Source organism: Malus sylvestris, chromosome 10 (genome assembly GCF_916048215.2).
Source record: "Malus sylvestris chromosome 10, drMalSylv7.2, whole genome shotgun sequence".
In the NCBI taxonomy this organism is placed as follows: Eukaryota; Viridiplantae; Streptophyta; class Magnoliopsida; order Rosales; family Rosaceae; genus Malus; species Malus sylvestris.
The window spans coordinates 28,154,771-28,173,637 of NC_062269.1; the positions used below are offsets into that span (position 1 = coordinate 28,154,771).

An 18,867-nucleotide genomic window follows, 5' to 3' on the forward strand; every position below is an offset into this window, starting at 1 on the left:
GGATTGTTGATGGGAATGATTAAGTAGAAGGGATCCGGAGAGTAGAGAGAGATAGAGGTGGATGGGGATGAGGGAAGATGCTGACTGGGTTTTTTTTGTTGATTTAGTATTTCAAATATTTCATTTGGTTTATTTTAATTAAATTTTTTTTTTTAATTTCTCTACGTAGCACCAAGTTACTGGCTATGTAGGCTACATGCATGCCATGTTATCATAACAGAAAATTTATTGGATTTTGACTGTAAGGAGGATCACATCGATGTGCAGTAATGAATTTCAAGGAAGATATTGATTGATTTTCAAATTGAATGACCAAAGTAATGAGTTAGTTCAATTTCAGAAACCATTTGTAATAAAAACCCTTAAAAAAATATGATAATCATAAAAAAAAAAAAAGTTTGGGCTGATATTAATGAATAATTGGGGGCAGTTTTTAGGTTTCACTTGAGGAAATTAGTGCTTAGGTCATATGTTTCAATTGAAATGCAACATGGTTGGTGGACCATCACTTGGATGTCACCTCAAAATTATAAGTACGTAATTGGGCAGTAATCTTCTTTAATATTCAGGAGTACATGATTTTAATGAATAAAAGCACTTATATTAACAAAATTATCCAAGGCTTATAGTTTACAAGGTTTAACTATTGAGCTTTTGTGTTCATTTTTTTTTTGGAAAAAAAAAAATGCGTCGGGCAACCAGCTACCTTATTTGGTCTCACCTTTTTTCTCAAATGTGTACAACTTTCTCTTGTATTTTGATGAATTTAACTTTATATTGATACCACTAACGATAACGTATCAATTTGTTATTGGATGGTTATACACGTCTGATCACATGTTCCACATACGAAAATTATCTCCTTTCGTTAACATTACTTTAATAACTGAAAATAGAGTTCAAAATTAAGAGAAAAATAAAAGAAAGAAAAACGTGTTGGATGAGGTCCTTTGATTGGAAAGGGTTCTAAACATTCTAGAGGGGGGCCTATGTGCGTCTCCTTGACTTTGGTAGAAACGAGCATTCAAATGTTCCCAAAAACTTCAAAATTCGACCGCAGGTCAGTAACTGCGTGGCATTTTCGTTATTTACTCTAAAGTTGGAGGGTAGCTTAACAAATTCACAACAAAGACCCCGTCGCTACCTAGCTTCTCATCTAGGCAAAACTCCTCTCTCTCTCTCTCGTCACGATAAAACCACCGCGACTTTGCTTCTTTCTCAGCAACAAAAATAACTCTCAGAACCTCCGCCCTCTCTCTCTCTAATCCGCAACCGAAATCTCCACCTCTCTATCCTAGCTTTAGGGTTCGGGGATCGAATCGATGGGGCAGCAATCGTTGATCTACAGCTTCGTGGCGCGCGGCACGGTGGTCCTCGCAGAGTACACGGAATTCACCGGGAACTTCACCAGCATAGCCTCCCAGTGCCTCCAGAAACTTCCGGCCACCAACAACAAGTTCACCTACAACTGCGACGGCCACACCTTCAACTACCTCGTCGATAATGGCTTCAGTAATTCCTCTCTCTCTCTCTCTCATCAGATCTTTTCTGATTTATGTTTTTAGTTTCCGGTCCGATCCGCGTCTTTGTCATGGATTTGATCCGCTAATTTTGCTCGATTTGGATTGCCTCCGTGGTTTCTATGCTATTTTTGGAAAATCATTTATTTTTAGTTCGATTGGCATAGATTTTTGTCGCTTTGAGGCCGAAGGATAAGATTCGTATAGATTCTCAAGCTCGTAATTTCTTGTGCGTTTTTCTCGGATTTTGTTAGGCTGTTTGTTAGGTGAGAAAATGTTTGTGGAGAATGATAGGGTCAAAGTTTGTGCAGTGAAAAGGAAAAAAATTGGTAAAAGTAAACCTCGTAACCCGCTGTTGTTAACTTAAATTGATTCGTTTGATATGAGTGTTGAATTGGTTTCTGATATGAGAGAAATAAAATTCACGATTGAAGTTTTTATTTGGGTATTTGTTTTTCAGGATTCAGTTAGTAAATATTATTGTATCTGAATTATGTTAGTCATAGATTTCTCAAAAAAATTCTGCAATCCGGATGAGCATGGTTCTGTAAAGCTTATTCACTTGTGCATTCTAATGGCTTTCAAAAATTCAAAGTGTTTCTTGTTTTCAGATTTAACCAATGAAAAAACTCTCGGCTTAAATAAGTTGAATGAGTACAGTATTTTAGCTTCTACATTTTTCGTAATTACCAGATTAAGCTTTAGGAAATATGGCAAGAAGTCATTAATCGTCAAATCTGAATTAATGTTTTATTGCTGAGTAATGTTAAACGTACTATCTATTTGTACCATCTCTCTATTAAAAGTTAGGCCACCAACACATGTGAGTCCCATCTCTTCCATCTCTATTGGAGAGATGATACGATAGATGGTAAGAATAGCAATTTTGTTTATTGCTATGTATGTTTCTAGCAAGTTTGTCAACGTTACCAAAACATAATTAGTTGAAGAAGTTGAACATGAATTGTCTCACTTTTAAGGAGCCTGTGGAAATGGAGTTCACGATCAGCCACTGTGAACATCTCTTATTAATTAATCTGTCAAAATCATTTCTCTAACATGAATGCCTGTACCAGAACCTTGAGTTTTTGAAGCCCCTTGCTCTTGCTTGGGGTCGGCGGCAGCTAGACACCTCCTCCTTCCCTTCTTCTTTGCCCAGCGTTCTTTGCCGCTTCCCCGGCTTTTATTGCCGGTTTTTGCTTTCTTATTTTCCTCTGTTTTCCACCCGTCCTATATCCCTATCACCCCTTTTCAAACCTAAGCATCCATCCTCTTCCATCTCTTCCCTCTACCACCCACCCTCATAATTCATCCACACCCCAACTATTGCTCAAATCCACGAGCGACGATCCAAAGATGGTGGCGAAGTCCATTTTCGTCTTTCATTGCCCCTACCCCAACCGGCATGCCAGATTCTGTGGCTTCTGCCAAAGTAGGGGTATTTCACATACCCCTTAGCCTCACCACGCTTCCATCTGTTGCTGTATTTGTATATACTTGCAGGGTTTGGTGAAGGTAATCTGGATTTGGTGGCTATCGTTCGGATCGGCATTTCTGGTGACGAATTTTGGTTGCGGTGCTCATTTGGTTATGGGTTTGTAACTTTTATGCTATGATGTCTTGGTCGAATTGATCACTCGGTCGTTTTCTCCAGTGTGGCTGCCTTGGTGACTGCTGGCAAGGTGTTCATGGCGGCGGCGGCGGCGGCAGTTGTTCTCTGCGCTTGGATGATAGGATTTAGGATTCTGTAATTTTTCTGTCTATCTGCTTATTAGGTTGGGCTTATGTGCGTTTGGTTTCTCCCAATGTTTATTGGGTTTCCTGCCTCCCTTTGGTTGGCTCCATGTAAGCCTTCCTTTGTTTAATGAATTTAAGTTTTCAACCAAAAAAACAAAAAAGAAGAAGAAAAGAGCTGCCTGAAATTACTTTTCAGTGGCAAAACATTTCAGTTTTTTATAATTAGTTACATGGATATGTAGTTTTTATACATTACGCGTAGTTGGATGATGGGTATCTTTATATTCATTTTTGTTTCGCTTTACTCTTTAAAGTTTGATACATTTATGTCTATAGGAGTTGAACTAACTTTACTCATTTGATGCTACAGCATATTGTGTAGTCGCAGTTGAGGCGGTTGGTCGGCAAGTTCCTATTGCCTTCCTTGAGCGGATCAAGGAGGATTTTACTGGTAGATATGGTGGGGGAAAAGCTGCAACAGCAGTTGCAAATAGCCTGAACAAGGAATTTGGGTACTGTTGTTTTTTAGTTTTCCATTCATTGAATTGAATGTGCTTGCGATTTCCTATGAAGTCCTAATCCCACAATTTTGGTGGCAATATATAGGTCCAAACTGAAGGAGCACATGCAATACTGTGTGGATCATCCCGAAGAGATCAGCAAGCTTGCAAAAGTGAAAGCTCAGGTTTCCGAAGTCAAGGGAGTTATGATGGAAAATATCGAGAAGGTAAGTCCTTGTGACTATTTATATGTACAAAACAAAAAAACCTTTGTTTAGTTTGATATCTATTTCTTGTGGGCATTTTTTTGCGGGATTGATATTCAGTAACAAAATTTTAGAGATTGGGATTAATGTGGTTCGGCATTATTTGATTGATTATGTTCTTTGCAGGTTCTTGATCGTGGGGAGAAGATTGAGCTTCTGGTGGATAAAACAGAGAACCTCCGCTCACAGGTTAGCGACCGTTGTCATTTTTATTGTACCCTGGCATAGCCGAGTCAATTACTTAGCACCAGTAACCCTTAGTTGCTGTAGGCTTCGATTAGTTATGTTTATCTTTTTGTTGGTTGTGCATTTTGTTTCAGTTCCATTAATTATCTTCTGTATCATGTGTCACTGATTGATTGGGTGATGCAGGCACAAGATTTCAGGCAGCAGGGGACCCAGATGAGGAGGAAGATGTGGTTGCAGAACATGAAGGTGAAGCTGATAGTTTTGGGAATCTTAATCGCATTGATTCTCATCATCGTTCTATCCGTGTGCAATGGCTTCAAATGCTGATGTGTCCATAGACTCTTACTGCGGACTGGATGACGTTCGTTCCTCGCGCTGATTTCTGGTCGACGTATAATTATTTTTGGCACATCCTACTTTCTGCTATATTTTGCATCGTAAGACCGTTTGTATAGCTTGTATTCGTGAATTCTTTCTATAATAGGCCCGCTCGGAAGTGCGAATCGCTCTTTGATTCCTTTTGTTCCGTGGAACTTATGTTGTAGCACTTTGTGACTGATTTGGCAGAACAACTGTGAGTGTTTCTAGATTTGATATTCAACAATTGAAAAGTGTCGAACATGTGAAGGAAATGTGTTGCTTTTCGCCTTCTATTGAGAATCGAAAACACGAAGGGAAATGTCCCTTCAGAATAATGTATGAAAATGGCTTTTGCCGAACAGAAAAACGAGTCCAAGTTTTTCGACATTCTTCTATCTATATGAAGTACTAAGTACCAAGACAATGGTCATATGTTGATCTCCATGTTGTCGATCAGTCGAACCTTTCCAAACCAGGCAGCGACGCAGAACACGACAGGCCTTCTGATCTCTTCTGCCGACTCCAAGCCTTCCTGGTCGACAATCTGGCGGCATAATTCACAAACAATTAGAAATTTCGAGCAAATCTAAATAAAGTTTGCTGAAAAATTAGCTTACAAGACGTCTCCCGGAAAGGAGGAACAAATTAATACAAGAAAAACGAAGTAAGGTACAGATTCATTCAAAATAGGGGTTTTAAAATTCAAAGCTATAAGAAAAGCCAATGCAGTAAAACAAGTTCGTTCTACGACGCTCACCTCAGCATAATCGACTCTTCCACCGGCTTCACTAATCGCTTGGATGACCAATTCTCTCAACTCTTTACAATTAACTTGTCCCTTTTCTGCAGAAGATCTAGCTTCTGACAATGACTTGCTTATAGACAGTGCCTGCATGTCACCGAAAATAACACAGTAATAATTGAACAGAAGACACTGCAAGAGCAAGAATGCTGCACAACTCAAGTTCTATATTCGCAAATAACGAGAAAGGCTAAATGCAGTTGCAAACCTTTTCCCGTTCTTCAGGTGAGAGGCGCACATTGCGTGAACTCATTGCCAGGCCATCGTGTTCTCGCACTATTTCAGAACCTATCACTCTAACGGAAAAATCAAGATCTCGAACCTGTACAAATACAAAGAGAGCGATAATCAATAAGCAGCTTCCTACAAATGTGGCTAAACATCATTTAATCAAAATATGTCATGTCTAAAACTACTGCAGCAATTAGGTTTGAAATGGCCAACTTAAGTAAAGCAAACAAAGTTTTTGAAACCGGTTTGAACCCAAACCCGAAATATATGATCTGCAACAATTATCCATTCAATTACCGCAAGCAACTCAAATCCTCAATGAACACAACATTGGCAATCTATTTTTCTTTCCTCAAAGGTTAGCGCACCAAACATTCTTGCATTGACAAAACACATCAAATCAAGACCACAATCAGGTTCACACATTAAGTTCTCACACCGAACATTTTGTCATTTCTTCTATGAAATCCGTCAAAATTTATCCTCCCATGTGCCGCAAAAGTGACAATTTCGTACAAGAAACTAACGTAAGTCGACATACAGACGTCCCCGAATTCAAACACTAAACAGAATGCAAACAACAAAGACAAAAATTGGATGCAATTGAAAACGTAGCGACAAGACAAGAGGTACTAAATCATGTCTTGGCCATCAACTTTCCAACAAAATCTTTCAAAGTTTTACACTTTCATGCTCCAATTCATGAACTTCTAGAAGCTTATGGCATGTCGAAAATTCCACGAAAATAGATTTCATCATACATTTTGTAGAAATTCGCAAAACCGATTGCAATGGAGCTCAAAAAATTGAACAGGAACTCACCATCCGCTGAATTATCCGCCATTGTTGATAATCCTTCTTCCCAAACACCGCAACATCAGGCTCCACGATATTAAACAGCTTGCTCACAACCGTCGTAACCCCTCTGAAAAACACCGGCCTGCTCCGCCCGCACATCCCCTTCTCCAACCTCTCGACCCTAACCCACGTCTCGTGCCCCACCCCCTTGTCCTCCAAGCACGACACCGTTTCGCCGCAGCCGCTCTCAACCGCCCCATTCCTCGCACGTGCGCTTGCGTCCGTGCTTCCTCCGTAGTCGTACAGGTTGTGGGGGTTGAATACGACGTCGACGCCGCCGGGAATTTGGGCGAGCTTCCGGATGTCGCCGTGGAAATCGGACGGGTATGTGGATAGGTCTTCGGAGGGGGCGAACTGACCCGGGTTCACGTAGATCGAGATGGCGAGGACGTCGGCATGGGTGCGGGCTTCTCGGATGAGGGAAACGTGTCCTTCGTGGAGGTAGCCCATTGTGGGTACTAATCCGATGGTCTTGCCTTGGGCTCTCATGGCGCGTGACCACCTCCTCATCTGGTCCTTGTCCCTGATAATCTCTGGTTGTTTGGCCGCCATTGTATGAAGTGTTTTGAGGAGGAAGTGAGAGGGATTGGTGGAATTTGAGAAAGCAAAGGTGAAGTGACAAGGGAGGAGGAAACCGTTTATGTGGCGGGTAGGTTGGGTCACGCCTGCCTACGCTGACCAGGAGATAAAGGATATGTTTAATAAGATGAAATTGTAGAAATAGTCTTTCAATTTTAACCAAACTAAAGTAATGGTCATTTCAACTAAAATTTCATGACTAATTTGTCTCTTAACTCCTTAAAACTTGCAACTATGCTCATTTTTATGAACACCTTTAGAACTTCAGTCAAAATGAGTCACATGTCACGCATATGAGGCTGAATCGAAAGGCAAATATGAAAAACTAAATGAGAAAAATTGTAGCAATGGTGCATCAACTTTAACCTAACTGTAGAAATGGTCCCTCAATTTTAACTCAATTGGAGCAATGATCCCGGTCCCTCAACTTTAACCCAACTATAGTAATGGTCATTCCAACATAACTTATTTTGATGGAATTCTAATGGTGTTAACGAAAAGAACCATAGCTGCACGTTTTAATGAGTTAAAAGACCAATGATTATTAAATTTTAGTTTAGGGACCATTGCTCCAAATTTGTATGGAATGTTTGAACCAGAGCAAATTTTCTTGGATAATACTTAAATTCCCTATTGGAAAATGAACACATTTCTCCACTTATAAATAACGTATTTTCATCATATAAATTTCATAATCGGAAACGTTCAATTTCTTAATCTTCATTTGAAAATCATTCTTACAAAAATCATTTGAATCAGAGATCGTTTAGTCATTCAAATGTATCAAATAAACCAAAGGTGTAGGTATTAAGTATCATATTAATGATGAACCACTCATTTGTTTGATACATTTAGATGACTAAACGATCTCCTATTGCATATTTTTTTTGTAGAGATGATCTTCAGGTTTAGGGTTAAAAAAATTATTGGTAAAGATATGTCATTTGCAAGTGAGGAGCAAACTCATTTCTTCAAGGAAGAATACAAGTATCATTCAATTTTCTTTATCCATATGTTTGTCATCTAAATATCATTTACACAAACATTTTAAATAATACTTGCATTCCCCCTTCGTGGGATGAGCTCATTCTTTCACTTGTGAATAATGTATCTTCATCGTCAAAATTTTCATAATAGGAACCGTTCGATGTCTTAATTTTGATTTGAAGATTATCCCATGGAAAAAATGCAGGTATTATTAAAAGAATTTATTCAATTTAGAGACTATTTAGTTATTCATATAAATTAATTCTTTTTTTAATACACACTTGCAAATAACGTATCTTCATCGTTTAAATTTTATAATCGAAACCATTCAATATATTAATTTTGATTGAAGATTATCCTAACGGAGGAGATGCAAGTATTATTAAAAAAAATTTATTCAATTCAAAGACTGTTTAGTTATCCATATAAATTATGTCCTTTTTTTTTCTTTCTAATACATACAATATTATCTACAATGAGCTAAAAATGGGCTAACCATAATAATTTGACTCAAATTCACTTTTGGCGAGAATCGAATCTAAGACCTCTCACTTACAAGTGGAGAGGAATACGACTAGACCATACTACTAAGTAACAAAACAAATCAAACATATTAACAGTTATTCATAAAAATATGACTTGTCATCATGACGATTGATTTGTTCAACATAGATGAATCGCTAAACAATCATTGAATTAAATAATTTTTTCAAGACTTGATGTAAAAAGAATGAACAATTTGAAGTTGAATACAATAAAATGATGTAATATTATGTAAAGAGTCAAGTATAATCCAAAACATAATACTTTGTTGAGAAGACTAGCACTGATTTGGATACGAAATAGAACCACTAAATTGTTGGTTCTCAATTCACTTTCTCATTACCAACTTAATTCTCTCCAACACAAGCATCACCTCCCTCACATTATGTACAAAAGGGACCTTATTCTAATTTACCCACACAACACAACAAAGCTTCTCTTTTTTGTTGTTGTTGTTGGGCTTAACTAAACATACAACCTCTTTTAATCTTTGACACGTCTGCATATGAACAACTAGAGAAACACTATTAGCATGCCACTTGATCTCTAAATTGAGAGATCTCTTCAAAGATGGGAAGCCTTTTATATCTAAACGCACCCTATTCATTCATCAACTGCTCAAGCCCCTTCACAAAATCATCATCTATGCTCAATACATCCAATGACTCTGGCAAACAATTCATAGACCTCAACTCCATTAGCAAGTCGTCCGCTCGTTTCCTCGACTTGCTCTCCTCGGATCCTGGAAGTCTACTGTATACCACATCTTCGAGAACCAAACGGGCCTCTTCGTGTCGTCCTTGTTTGATTAGGCACATACCCAAGTTACATGCCTTGTTTGAGTTAGGGTCGATCATTTGGGCCTTTCGATACACGACCTTCGCCATCATGTAGTTACCCTTCTGCACATAGGCCTAACCCAAATTGCCCTGTAAAATATATCCAGATAAGTCACATTACTAATGTAACATGTTACTAAATTGTGAATCGAGACAATTGACATCGTAACATACCAGTAATCTTGAGGTCTCTTGTGTAACTGAAACTTGAAACTTCTTTCCGCGAGAGCGGGCGGTTTTAGTTGGTTTTCCGTTGAAGGCGACGCCTTGGTATATCAACCTAAGCTTCCTCTTGAGCAAGTCAATTTGCTCCTCAACTTTGCCACATTTCTTGTACAAGTCAATGAGGACATTGTCAAGTGAATCTTGGGCTTGTTTGGAGCAAAGGCCTCTAAACGACTTGACAGCTTCAATGGCCTCCTCAGTTCTATCCAATTGCTTCATCACCACAACCATGTCTTTTAGGGCACTGTCCACTCTGTCTCCTGCATTTATTGCCTTCCAAAACAAAACTATTGCTGCCTCTAGATCCTTTTCAACTAGCTGAAATATTACACACAAAAAAAGGGCTTGATAAGGATGAAAAAGTTGGGCTAGTATTTGGGCTCCCATGGAAAGGCCCATATATATATATATATATATATATATATATATATATAAAAGAAACTGTCGTTCTCTCCCTGTTTTTCATAACTGGTCCAGATCAAGTGGGCCAACACTTATTATTATTTTTTATAATAGGCAAAAAGAAATACAAGGAATTGTTTTTCGTTGTTAAAAAAAAGTATTCAGGCAATTAATTACGATCGTCGACATTCGGCGTAATGCACATATATATAATTAGGTTTTACCTTTGTGAAAAAAAGAAAAAAAACAAATGAGTTAAAACTTATGGGAGGATTTGCATGCATACCTTAGCATCAATTAGGACACCTAATATTACATTTGCAGTGGTTTAAACTTCTATCTTGTACGCAGATATGAGCTTAGATAAATTAGTTGGAACATTGTATTTTTTTTTATCTCTATGATAAATTGCAAAATATTCACTATTTGCCGTGTTCAAAATATTAATATAAGTAGAAATATCGATATGCAAATTTATGAAAATATCGATAGATATATCGACATTGATTGCCTTGGACGGAACTATGGAAATTTATAATGGATGGGTATATATATAACTTTTTATTTTTTTACAAATTTATTATTATTATGGGGAGGGGGAGGATTTGAAACTTACAATAATTAAGGGGATGAGGAGTTTCAAACTAGGACTCTATTCACTAGGATGTTGGACCACATAGAAAGTTATGGCCACGCACGTATATATACAACTTCTACTGTTCTACATTCTACAAGCCCAAAGTTAACTATTTCATGAAATTTATTGATGTTAAGCTATTTGGTTTAACTAAAGTATGTATTTAATTATGGATAAAACTTCACTATTGCCTAGGTGAAGATACATATCTTGTAATCAATTACCACATAGTTTAACTATATGTTTGAGATCTGATTTACACCAGTGAATGACATTGAGATCTGACTTACCACTCAACCCCATATAAACAACCTAATTAATTATTAAAAACAGCCATAAAATTATTTAAAAACGAGGTCGATATTTCGATTGCATGGTAGGCAATAATCAGCTGTGAATTTGGGAAAAGAGAAGAGAAAGTGTGTTTGAAGTTTAATACAATCATGTATTTTTCTATTGTTGAGGTGTTTGAATTGGGAAAAATTGAGGAAGTATTGGAACATCAAAAACAAAAATGCTTGATTTGGTAATACTATAATCTCCATGGTAATTGGAGGAACAGCTGGACTCAAGCCAAAAGGGCGCACAAAACAAAAAAGCAGATAGAAATGAGAGAGTTTTAAAGATGGATAATACATCAAAGCAAGCAGAAAAACTTAGGTGTAGCTGACGATATATCTCTCTTTTATTTATTTCTTTCGTCATGTAAGTTATAATCATAGTAATGAGGATGTATTTTTGTTTTAAGTGAGACAGAAAAATGCAATATATGCAGCTAAGAAAAATACATCTTGCCATGGAATTAAGCATGTAATTCAAACTCAATCCCTACTAATCAAACTCATCATATCCGGCAAAAGCAAGATAAGGGGTGGTTCGGATCCCAAACCTAAAATTTTCGGGACGGACATTTGAAGATCAATCCCAAATCAAAATTTCGGTATTCCCAATTTTTGGAAACCCCAAAATATTTTCGGTATTTCATGATGGTTTGGTATTCCCAAATTTCATACAAATTGAAATAGCAATCATCATACCAAGTTAAATTAACACGCAACCAAAATAAAATAAGTAATAAATCCAAAAGCAAAAAAAAATAAGTTACAAACCTAATATATATGTTTGAAAACTAACAATACAATTTTTTGATTTCGTGTTGAAGAAATAGACACATTTGTGGGAGGTTCGTACTAGCAAATGTGACGATAAAGGGCTATGGTTACTACCTTAGACCATAACAATTATATTGCTACTTAGGGGTGGGCACTTGGAACCGAAAACCGAAACCGAAACACGAATCGAATCAAACCGCACCAAACGGTTTGGTTTTGCGGTTTTGAAATGGTTTCGGTTTCAAAACCGAACCGCGGCACACAAAACGGTTTGGTTTCGGTTTTGGGTTTTCAAAACCGCACTGAAACCGAAACCGCACCATATAATAAATAAATGTTATATAACTTATATTTTAAACTTTTCAACTAGATTATAACTTATAGGTTTGTATTATGGCAAACTTAACCTTTCAATTGGATTGTAAAGTATTGTGATTGGTGATCAAGTTCAATTTTAATAGATGTGATGCATAAGGATTTAAAGTTTAAATCCTTTGATGCATTGGATGTTGTCTCAATTTTAGTAGTTGTCATTTGTTGTAGTTTTGGTACAAGTTAGCTGCACTTTTGGTGCAGATTTTTTATTCTGTTTTGTGCAGTTTTTTGGTGCAGTTTTGGGGCTGTTTTGGTGCAGTTTTTGGTGCTGTTTTGGTGCTGTTTTTTAATGCAGTTTTGCTGCATTATTTTTTGGTGCAGTTTTGTGCAGTTTTGGTGCAGTTTTGTGCAGTTTTTGCTGTGTTTTTTATGCAGTTTTGCTGCAATTTTACTGCATATTCATTAATTAATATACGAGAAAAATAAGACCGTCTTATGCATAAATAGGTGTATATTTTAAATTGTACATTTTTTTTTCTTATAAACCAAACCGAAACCGTTTGAAACCGCACCGCACCGAACCGAACGGTTTGGTTTCATTTCGGTTTTGGCTTCAAAACCGCACCGCACCGCACCGCAAAATGTTTCGGTTTCGGTTGTGGTTTCATTCGAAACCGCACCAAACCGCACCGCGCCCACCCCTATTGCTACTAGTAGTTAGCAACAATTCAAATGTATAATAATACATATATATAAATATATAAATATATAATAATAATAATATATATATATATATATATATATTATTTATTTTCAATTCGGTATGGGATTACCGAAAGATTGAGTAGACAATACCAAATCCCGTACCAAAATTTTGGGATCAGTTTGGTATTTCATCCCGAAAATTTCTGGAATTTTGGTTTGGAATCGAGATTTTTTTTATTTGGTTCAGGGATTTTCAGAAATTTTTTCCAACCCTAGACATGAACCAGCTTAAAATTGACCAACGATAACCCAAAGACTAGTTCGTGGACTTGGCTATCGTCAAGTTTGCTACAGTAGTATGTTCTGTTTCTACACACCCAAACTTCGAATTCTCTTTCTCATAGTTTAGATTTTATATCGCTATGTTAGGAAAAACGACTAAATTGAAAGAGTATTGAGGTTTGGAGACGAACCTGAGCATGTTTGGCTCTTACATAAGGACTATCACCAGAAGGAACCTTGTGAATAACATGATAAAGATCATCTTTCTTCCCTTTTGCGCTGCAGCTGTTCGTCTTCCAACTTCCCTCCATTCTTTTTCCTTTTCCCTCTTAATTTCTCTGGATTAATTGGCTGCAATAATATTAATAAAAAAAGAAAAGAAAAATAAATAAAAACAACAATATTGGAGGAGCTGGGTCTTCTCTCTCCCTTTGGAAAGAGAGAAGGAGAGAAATCACGAGTCCAATTTATACAAGCATTATGAACATTGTGCTATATCACGACCCTATTCATATTTTGTATGTTTGTATGTTTGTTCTTATGCAACAGCCAATCGACTACCCAGCGACGTGTCGTCCGGAACACGCGTCACGCTGAAATTCAACCTTTTAGGGATTCCTTGGGCCCCGCTCTAGGGTTAATTTGTTACCATTAGTCAAACCAGTTGCCGATACTTTTGATCAGGGATAATGTAATCTTGTTCATGTGATTAGTGAAAGTTAAATCTAACCTATGGCGTAAACAGATCGGTCGTCATATTTTTCTCGGTAATTATTAAAGGTGGGGTTAGTTCTTCAATGACCTAATTAATATAAACATATAATTCTTCCCTTATCCTATAATCTCAATTTTGGGATGAACTTGGACGTGATTATGTTGAGGCTCTTCTAATAAAAAGCATCGTGTGTGATCGATGAAAGTTATGCCGATGTTGTAAATAAGTATTAAGAGAATTCCTATTATATATACGACAAAACACACTATCTGATTGTGTATAAAAGTTGACGATTACACAATGTCGATTCTTCTGGCCAAGCTACCGTAACCCTTACATGCATGTCACATATTGAATGCTAGATTGCCTTTTATTTATTGTATTAACGGATAGATTAGCATCTGTGGTCTCTCTTTTTTGTACCAAATTCATGCGAGAGCTGAGAGGAAATGGCTTTTTTCTTTCTTTCTTTTGAATGATGAACTGTAATAATATTTTACCACCTAATCATTGTTAGTGCATGCGTCCACTTTGATTAACCAAGCTAATTACGTTGCATTCTACGTCCAAATTAAGAAATGAAGAGGTGTGTGGAAAAACCAAAAACATAAAAAGGAAGACAATCTTTTTGAAACAAAGGCGATAGATGTATTGATGAGAGGAAATATGATTACAACAAAAGGAGCAGTCAGACCTCAGACAAACAGTCTTCAAGTAAAACATATAAAATAAAATTTGGTGATTCTTCAAACCAAAGACCAGGGCTTCTGGAAAAGATTGTAGCGGGTAAGTCTGTGAGCAACTTTGTTTGCTTGGCACCTGATGTGGGTAAAACAAACGCCAGTGATCCCTGAAGAAATCTCTCTAGAATCCTCAACAATGAGACCAATATGGGAGAGGTCTAATGAGGAAGCGCAGAAAACTTGGGTGATTTGGAGCGAATCACTCTCAATAACAATGTTTTGAAAACCCCTGGAAGACGCATAAGCAAGACTTTTCTTGACCGCTAAAGCTTCAACAAAGAGGGGGGGGGGGGGAAAGGGACATGAGGAAGAGACTTAGATAAGCCTGCCAAAAAATTTCCTACCAAGTCACAGATGACCGCCCTCCATTCCACCCATAAGGCGATTACCAACAAGGCGATTTGCATTCCAAACTCCATCTACATTTAGCTTCAGCAGGCTAGGCCTAGGCTTTACCCACTTTACCCTCGAAGAGGCCGGGAAGCGGCAAGGGGAAGAAGTAGGAGTAGAGACAAGCTGGAAATTTTACCACCAGGAGATAGTGTTATGGACCACAACATTAGGAGGATCACATTTGCTAGACCAAAGCATAGAATTCTGAGTAGTCCAAATAGCATACGAATGCATCAAGATTAAATCAAATCTATGCTTGTCTAGTATAGGAATGAGAGATAACATCTAATTGCCAACTGTGGGAGGTAAATTGCCACTGGGTAGACGTCCCAAAACCGAAAAGCTCCACACATAGGTTGCAAAAGGACAATTGCAGAGGATATGGACGCCAGTTTCACCTTCATTGCCATATAGCACACACCGAGAATCAGTAGTAATGCGGTTGTTTCACCAGGTTGGACTTGGACTGTATGATGTCCTTACAGAGGCGCCATGCATTCATTCGGACTTTTGGCAAGACTTTTGCTCCCTAAACCTTCTTCCAAAGTAGAGAAAGTTGAGACTCCCCAGAGGAAGAGGCTCGATTAGATCTTCCCGTAGTCAAATCAAGAGCAACATGGTAAGCGCTCTGAACCGAGAATAATCATTTCTTATCAAAATGCCAAATAAGCCTTTCCTCTGGAGACGATGACTAATGGGAAGTGAAAGGATGAGGTTGGTCTCAAATTCTGAGAATAAAGCCATTATAACATTGGATCTCTAGTATTTCCTTTACGTATTGATAAGATTGCTAACAAAAAGAGAGTTGCAGTATGGGGGCCTGCGCAACTACTTTGACCAGAATCTCATGGCCCGCCGAACTTACGAGCTTCCATTTCCAGTTTTGGGGCCACTTCCAGAGACGTTCTTTTATAAAGTTGAAGCCTTGGCCTCTATTCCTTCCCACAAACGTTGGGAGGCACAGGTACTTGTCATGTTGCGCCATCCATGTCACCCCCAGATTGGAGGCCAAAGAATCCTGCACATTTCGCTTCACATTTTTGCTAGAAGAGACTTTGCTCTTCTGTAAGTTGATCATTTGGCCTGAGGCAAGTTCGTACTTGTGAAGGATTAGCTTAATTTGGTGGCACTCATCTTCAGTTACTCTTGCGAATAGAAAGCTATCATCCGCATATGAAATTGTCGAGACACAAGTCATAATCAATTTGGTCCATTTGCTACAAAAGTCGAGACAAAGAAGGCCATTTCTCAGATATCCCCATTTAATTCGTTCATAAGGCTTGCTTATGTCGAGTTTCAAGGATAAAAACCTTTTTTTTCCCCTTGTGCCTCTTGAACATAAAGTGAGATATCTTAGTGGCAATAATTGTATTGTTGGAGATTTGTCGACCTGGAACAAAGGCGCTATGGTGATGGGAAATAACATGTTGGAGAATTGGCTTGAGACAATTTGCAATTACCTATGAAGCAATTTTGAAAAGCACATTATAGAGGCTAATGGGCCATAGTTGAGACATGTCTTCCGGGGTCTTAACCCTTGGAATGAGGGGTGATGTAGGTGTAATTCACTTTCTGTAGGAGGTTACCCGAGTTTAGAAAAGAAAGTATTGCTTTTGATACACCTTCACCAATTACACTCCAAAATTTCTGGAATAACAGAGAAGGGAGCCCATTGGGGCCAGGGGATGTCGAAGGTTGCATCTGAAAGACATCCATTTTAATTTCACCGGGATCACATTCCCGCATCAGAGAGGCATTCATATTCTCAATCACACGCTTATCAATGGCTTAAAAAATTTCCCTATCAGTTGGAGGTGAAAATATTTGAAAAATAATCAGTGACCACAACCTCAATACCCACATCGTCCTCATACCAAACACCATTGTTGCCTTCAATCTTGCTATTCGGTTTTTGCCCCGGTGAACCGATGCCCTTCGATGAAAAAAGTTTAGTGTTCCGGTCTCCATCTCTCATCCAACTTGTCTTGGACCTTTGTCTCCAATAGGTATCCTTTTGGGCCAGAAGAGAATCAAGTTGCTGGGCGAGTACCTGTCTCCAATAGGTCTCCTCTAGATAATTTTGATTGCTAATTATTAGGGTAAATTACATTTTACTCCTTTAGGTTTCGGTGCAATTACAACCTCATACAACATCTTTAAAACATTGCAATCTCATACATTTAGTATTATTTTATTTTAATTTTATACAACTGTTAAAAAATATGTTATGTTTACTGTTAAGTGATGACGTGACAAATATAGGATCCCTATTTGTGTTGATGTGGCTGCAACATTTGTGTCATGTGGCTAAACCCTTAAATTTTTTTTTAAAATATTAAAATAATTAATTAAAGAAAAAATAAATAAAATAGAAACCCCATTTTCATCGTCTCTACCCTAGCCACCCATCAATCCCCTCCATGGTTCCACCTTTTTCCCCATCACTTCTGCACCTTTCTCTAACCATAAATCTCCTTCATCTTCCTTATCCTATCACCAATCCTTTGCCCCAAAATTTTCCCATCCTAGGTCGTAGGCCGATCCACCCCCTTCTCCCATCACTTCTGCACTTTTCTCTAATCATAAGTCCCCTTCTTCATCTTCCTTCTACCATCACTAACCCTTAGCCCCAAATCTGTCCCACCCCAAGTCCCACGCTGTAGCCACCCCTTGCCTATCATGAAGGAATTGCATGAGGTGGGTCCAATTTCAGGCAACAACATCGGCATGATGCGGCTCGGTGGTGCATATCCGGCTCGGTTTGGTGTCGATACTGGAACTTTCGATTCGAGAAGGTTTGATGTCGTTGTAATTGAACATGAGCTTGGTGGTTGGATAAGGGTGGTCGAAGAAGAAGGTCAAATCATTGGAAAACCAGACGGCGGCGGAGGTTAGGGAGAGTTGGTGTTTTGACGGGGAAGATAGGTTTTTGGGATTTTTTATTTTTTTATTTTTTGGTTTGAGAAGGAGTTCAAAATGGGGGAAAGGGGTGGGCTCAGGTGAGGAAGACGAAGGGGATTTTTGGTTATTTATTTATTTATGTACTTTTCTTTAATTAATTTTTTTATTAAGCGTTTAGCCACGTGGCACAAATGTGATAGTCACGTTAGCACAAATGGGAACTCCATATTTGCCACGTCATCACTTAACGGTTGACTTAATAGATTTTTTAACGGTTGTATGAAATTGAAATAAAATAATACTTAATGTATGAGTTTGAAATGTTTTAAAGATGTTATATAAGGTTGTAATTGCACCGATACCTGAGGGGGTAAAATGTAATTCACCCTGATAATTAGCAATCAAATTTATCTATATTTTTTTTTTTATCAAATCCAAAATCTTTTCTTTTTCATTTTTGTTTAACAAAAAATCTTTTCATTTTTATACCAGGAATATGTCACTTTAAACCATCTAACTATATTGTTTCGAGTAAGTTTGAACCCCATCAAATTTTATTGGATAATACTTGTATTTTTCTTTTGGAGAATGAACTCATTTCCAACACTTATAAATAGCGTATTTTCATCATAGAAATTTTATAATCGGAATTATTCAACTTCTTAACCTTCATTTGAAAATTATCCTTACAAAAATCATTTCAATTAGAAGTCATTTTGTCCTTCAAATGTTTCAAATAAATCAACAGTGTAGATATTAAGTATCATATAAATGATGAACCATTCACTTATTTATACATTTAGATGATTAAACGATCTCGGATTTGAATGGTTTTTTTTGTAAGAATGATCTTCAAATGAAGATTAAAAAATTTATTTGATAAAGATACATCACTTGAAAGTGGAGGAGCGAGCTCATTTCTTCAAGGGGGAATGCAAGTATTATTCAATTTTCTTTATCCATACTTTCATCATTTACATATCATTTGTAAAAGCATTTAAATCATGCTTGCATTTCCCTTCGGTG

General features: G+C 37.6%; 2 protein-coding genes and 1 pseudogene across 3 annotated transcripts; 1 reads left to right on the forward strand and 2 right to left on the reverse strand.

The window, feature by feature from the left end:
• Window positions 1-1,142: 1,142 nt before the first annotated feature.
• Window positions 1,143-4,844, forward strand: LOC126586186 (putative vesicle-associated membrane protein 726). The gene is made up of 5 exons (XM_050250900.1): window positions 1,143-1,512; window positions 3,628-3,769; window positions 3,864-3,984; window positions 4,150-4,212; window positions 4,396-4,844. The coding sequence occupies exons 1-5, from the start codon at window positions 1,323-1,325 to the stop codon at window positions 4,537-4,539; spliced, it is 660 nt and encodes a 219-aa protein (XP_050106857.1). The 5' UTR covers window positions 1,143-1,322; the 3' UTR covers window positions 4,540-4,844.
• Window positions 4,836-7,130, reverse strand: LOC126586185 (pantoate--beta-alanine ligase-like). Of its 2 annotated transcripts, XM_050250898.1 has the most exons (5): window positions 6,428-7,130; window positions 5,583-5,696; window positions 5,330-5,461; window positions 4,977-5,116; window positions 4,836-4,941 (listed from the first exon to the last, which is right to left on the reverse strand). In XM_050250898.1, the coding sequence occupies exons 1-4, from the start codon at window positions 7,013-7,015 to the stop codon at window positions 5,000-5,002; spliced, it is 951 nt and encodes a 316-aa protein (XP_050106855.1). In that variant the 5' UTR covers window positions 7,016-7,130; the 3' UTR covers window positions 4,836-4,941; window positions 4,977-4,999. The 2 variants fall into 2 exon arrangements, with proteins under 2 accessions (XP_050106855.1, XP_050106854.1); XM_050250897.1 differs by having other exon boundaries at window positions 4,836-5,116.
• A 1,729-nt stretch (window positions 7,131-8,859) lies between these two features.
• Window positions 8,860-13,560, reverse strand: LOC126585942 (protein SULFUR DEFICIENCY-INDUCED 1-like; annotated as a pseudogene).
• Between the last annotated feature and the right edge of the window lie 5,307 nt (window positions 13,561-18,867).

Coding starts and splice junctions, on each gene's coding strand:
- LOC126586186 (XM_050250900.1), top strand. CDS start 1,323: ATGGGGCAGCAATCGTTGATCTACAGCTTCGTGGCGCGCGGCACGGTG. Junction 1,513..3,627: donor CCTCGTCGATAATGGCTTCA/GTAATTCCTCTC, acceptor TTGATGCTACAG/CATATTGTGTAGTCGCAGTT. Junction 3,985..4,149: donor TGATGGAAAATATCGAGAAG/GTAAGTCCTTGT, acceptor TGTTCTTTGCAG/GTTCTTGATCGTGGGGAGAA.
- LOC126586185 (XM_050250898.1), bottom strand. CDS start 7,015: ATGGCGGCCAAACAACCAGAGATTATCAGGGACAAGGACCAGATGAGG. Junction 5,697..6,427: donor GGCGGATAATTCAGCGGATG/GTGAGTTCCTGT, acceptor GTATTTGTACAG/GTTCGAGATCTTGATTTTTC. Junction 5,462..5,582: donor CACCTGAAGAACGGGAAAAG/GTTTGCAACTGC, acceptor GGTGACATGCAG/GCACTGTCTATAAGCAAGTC.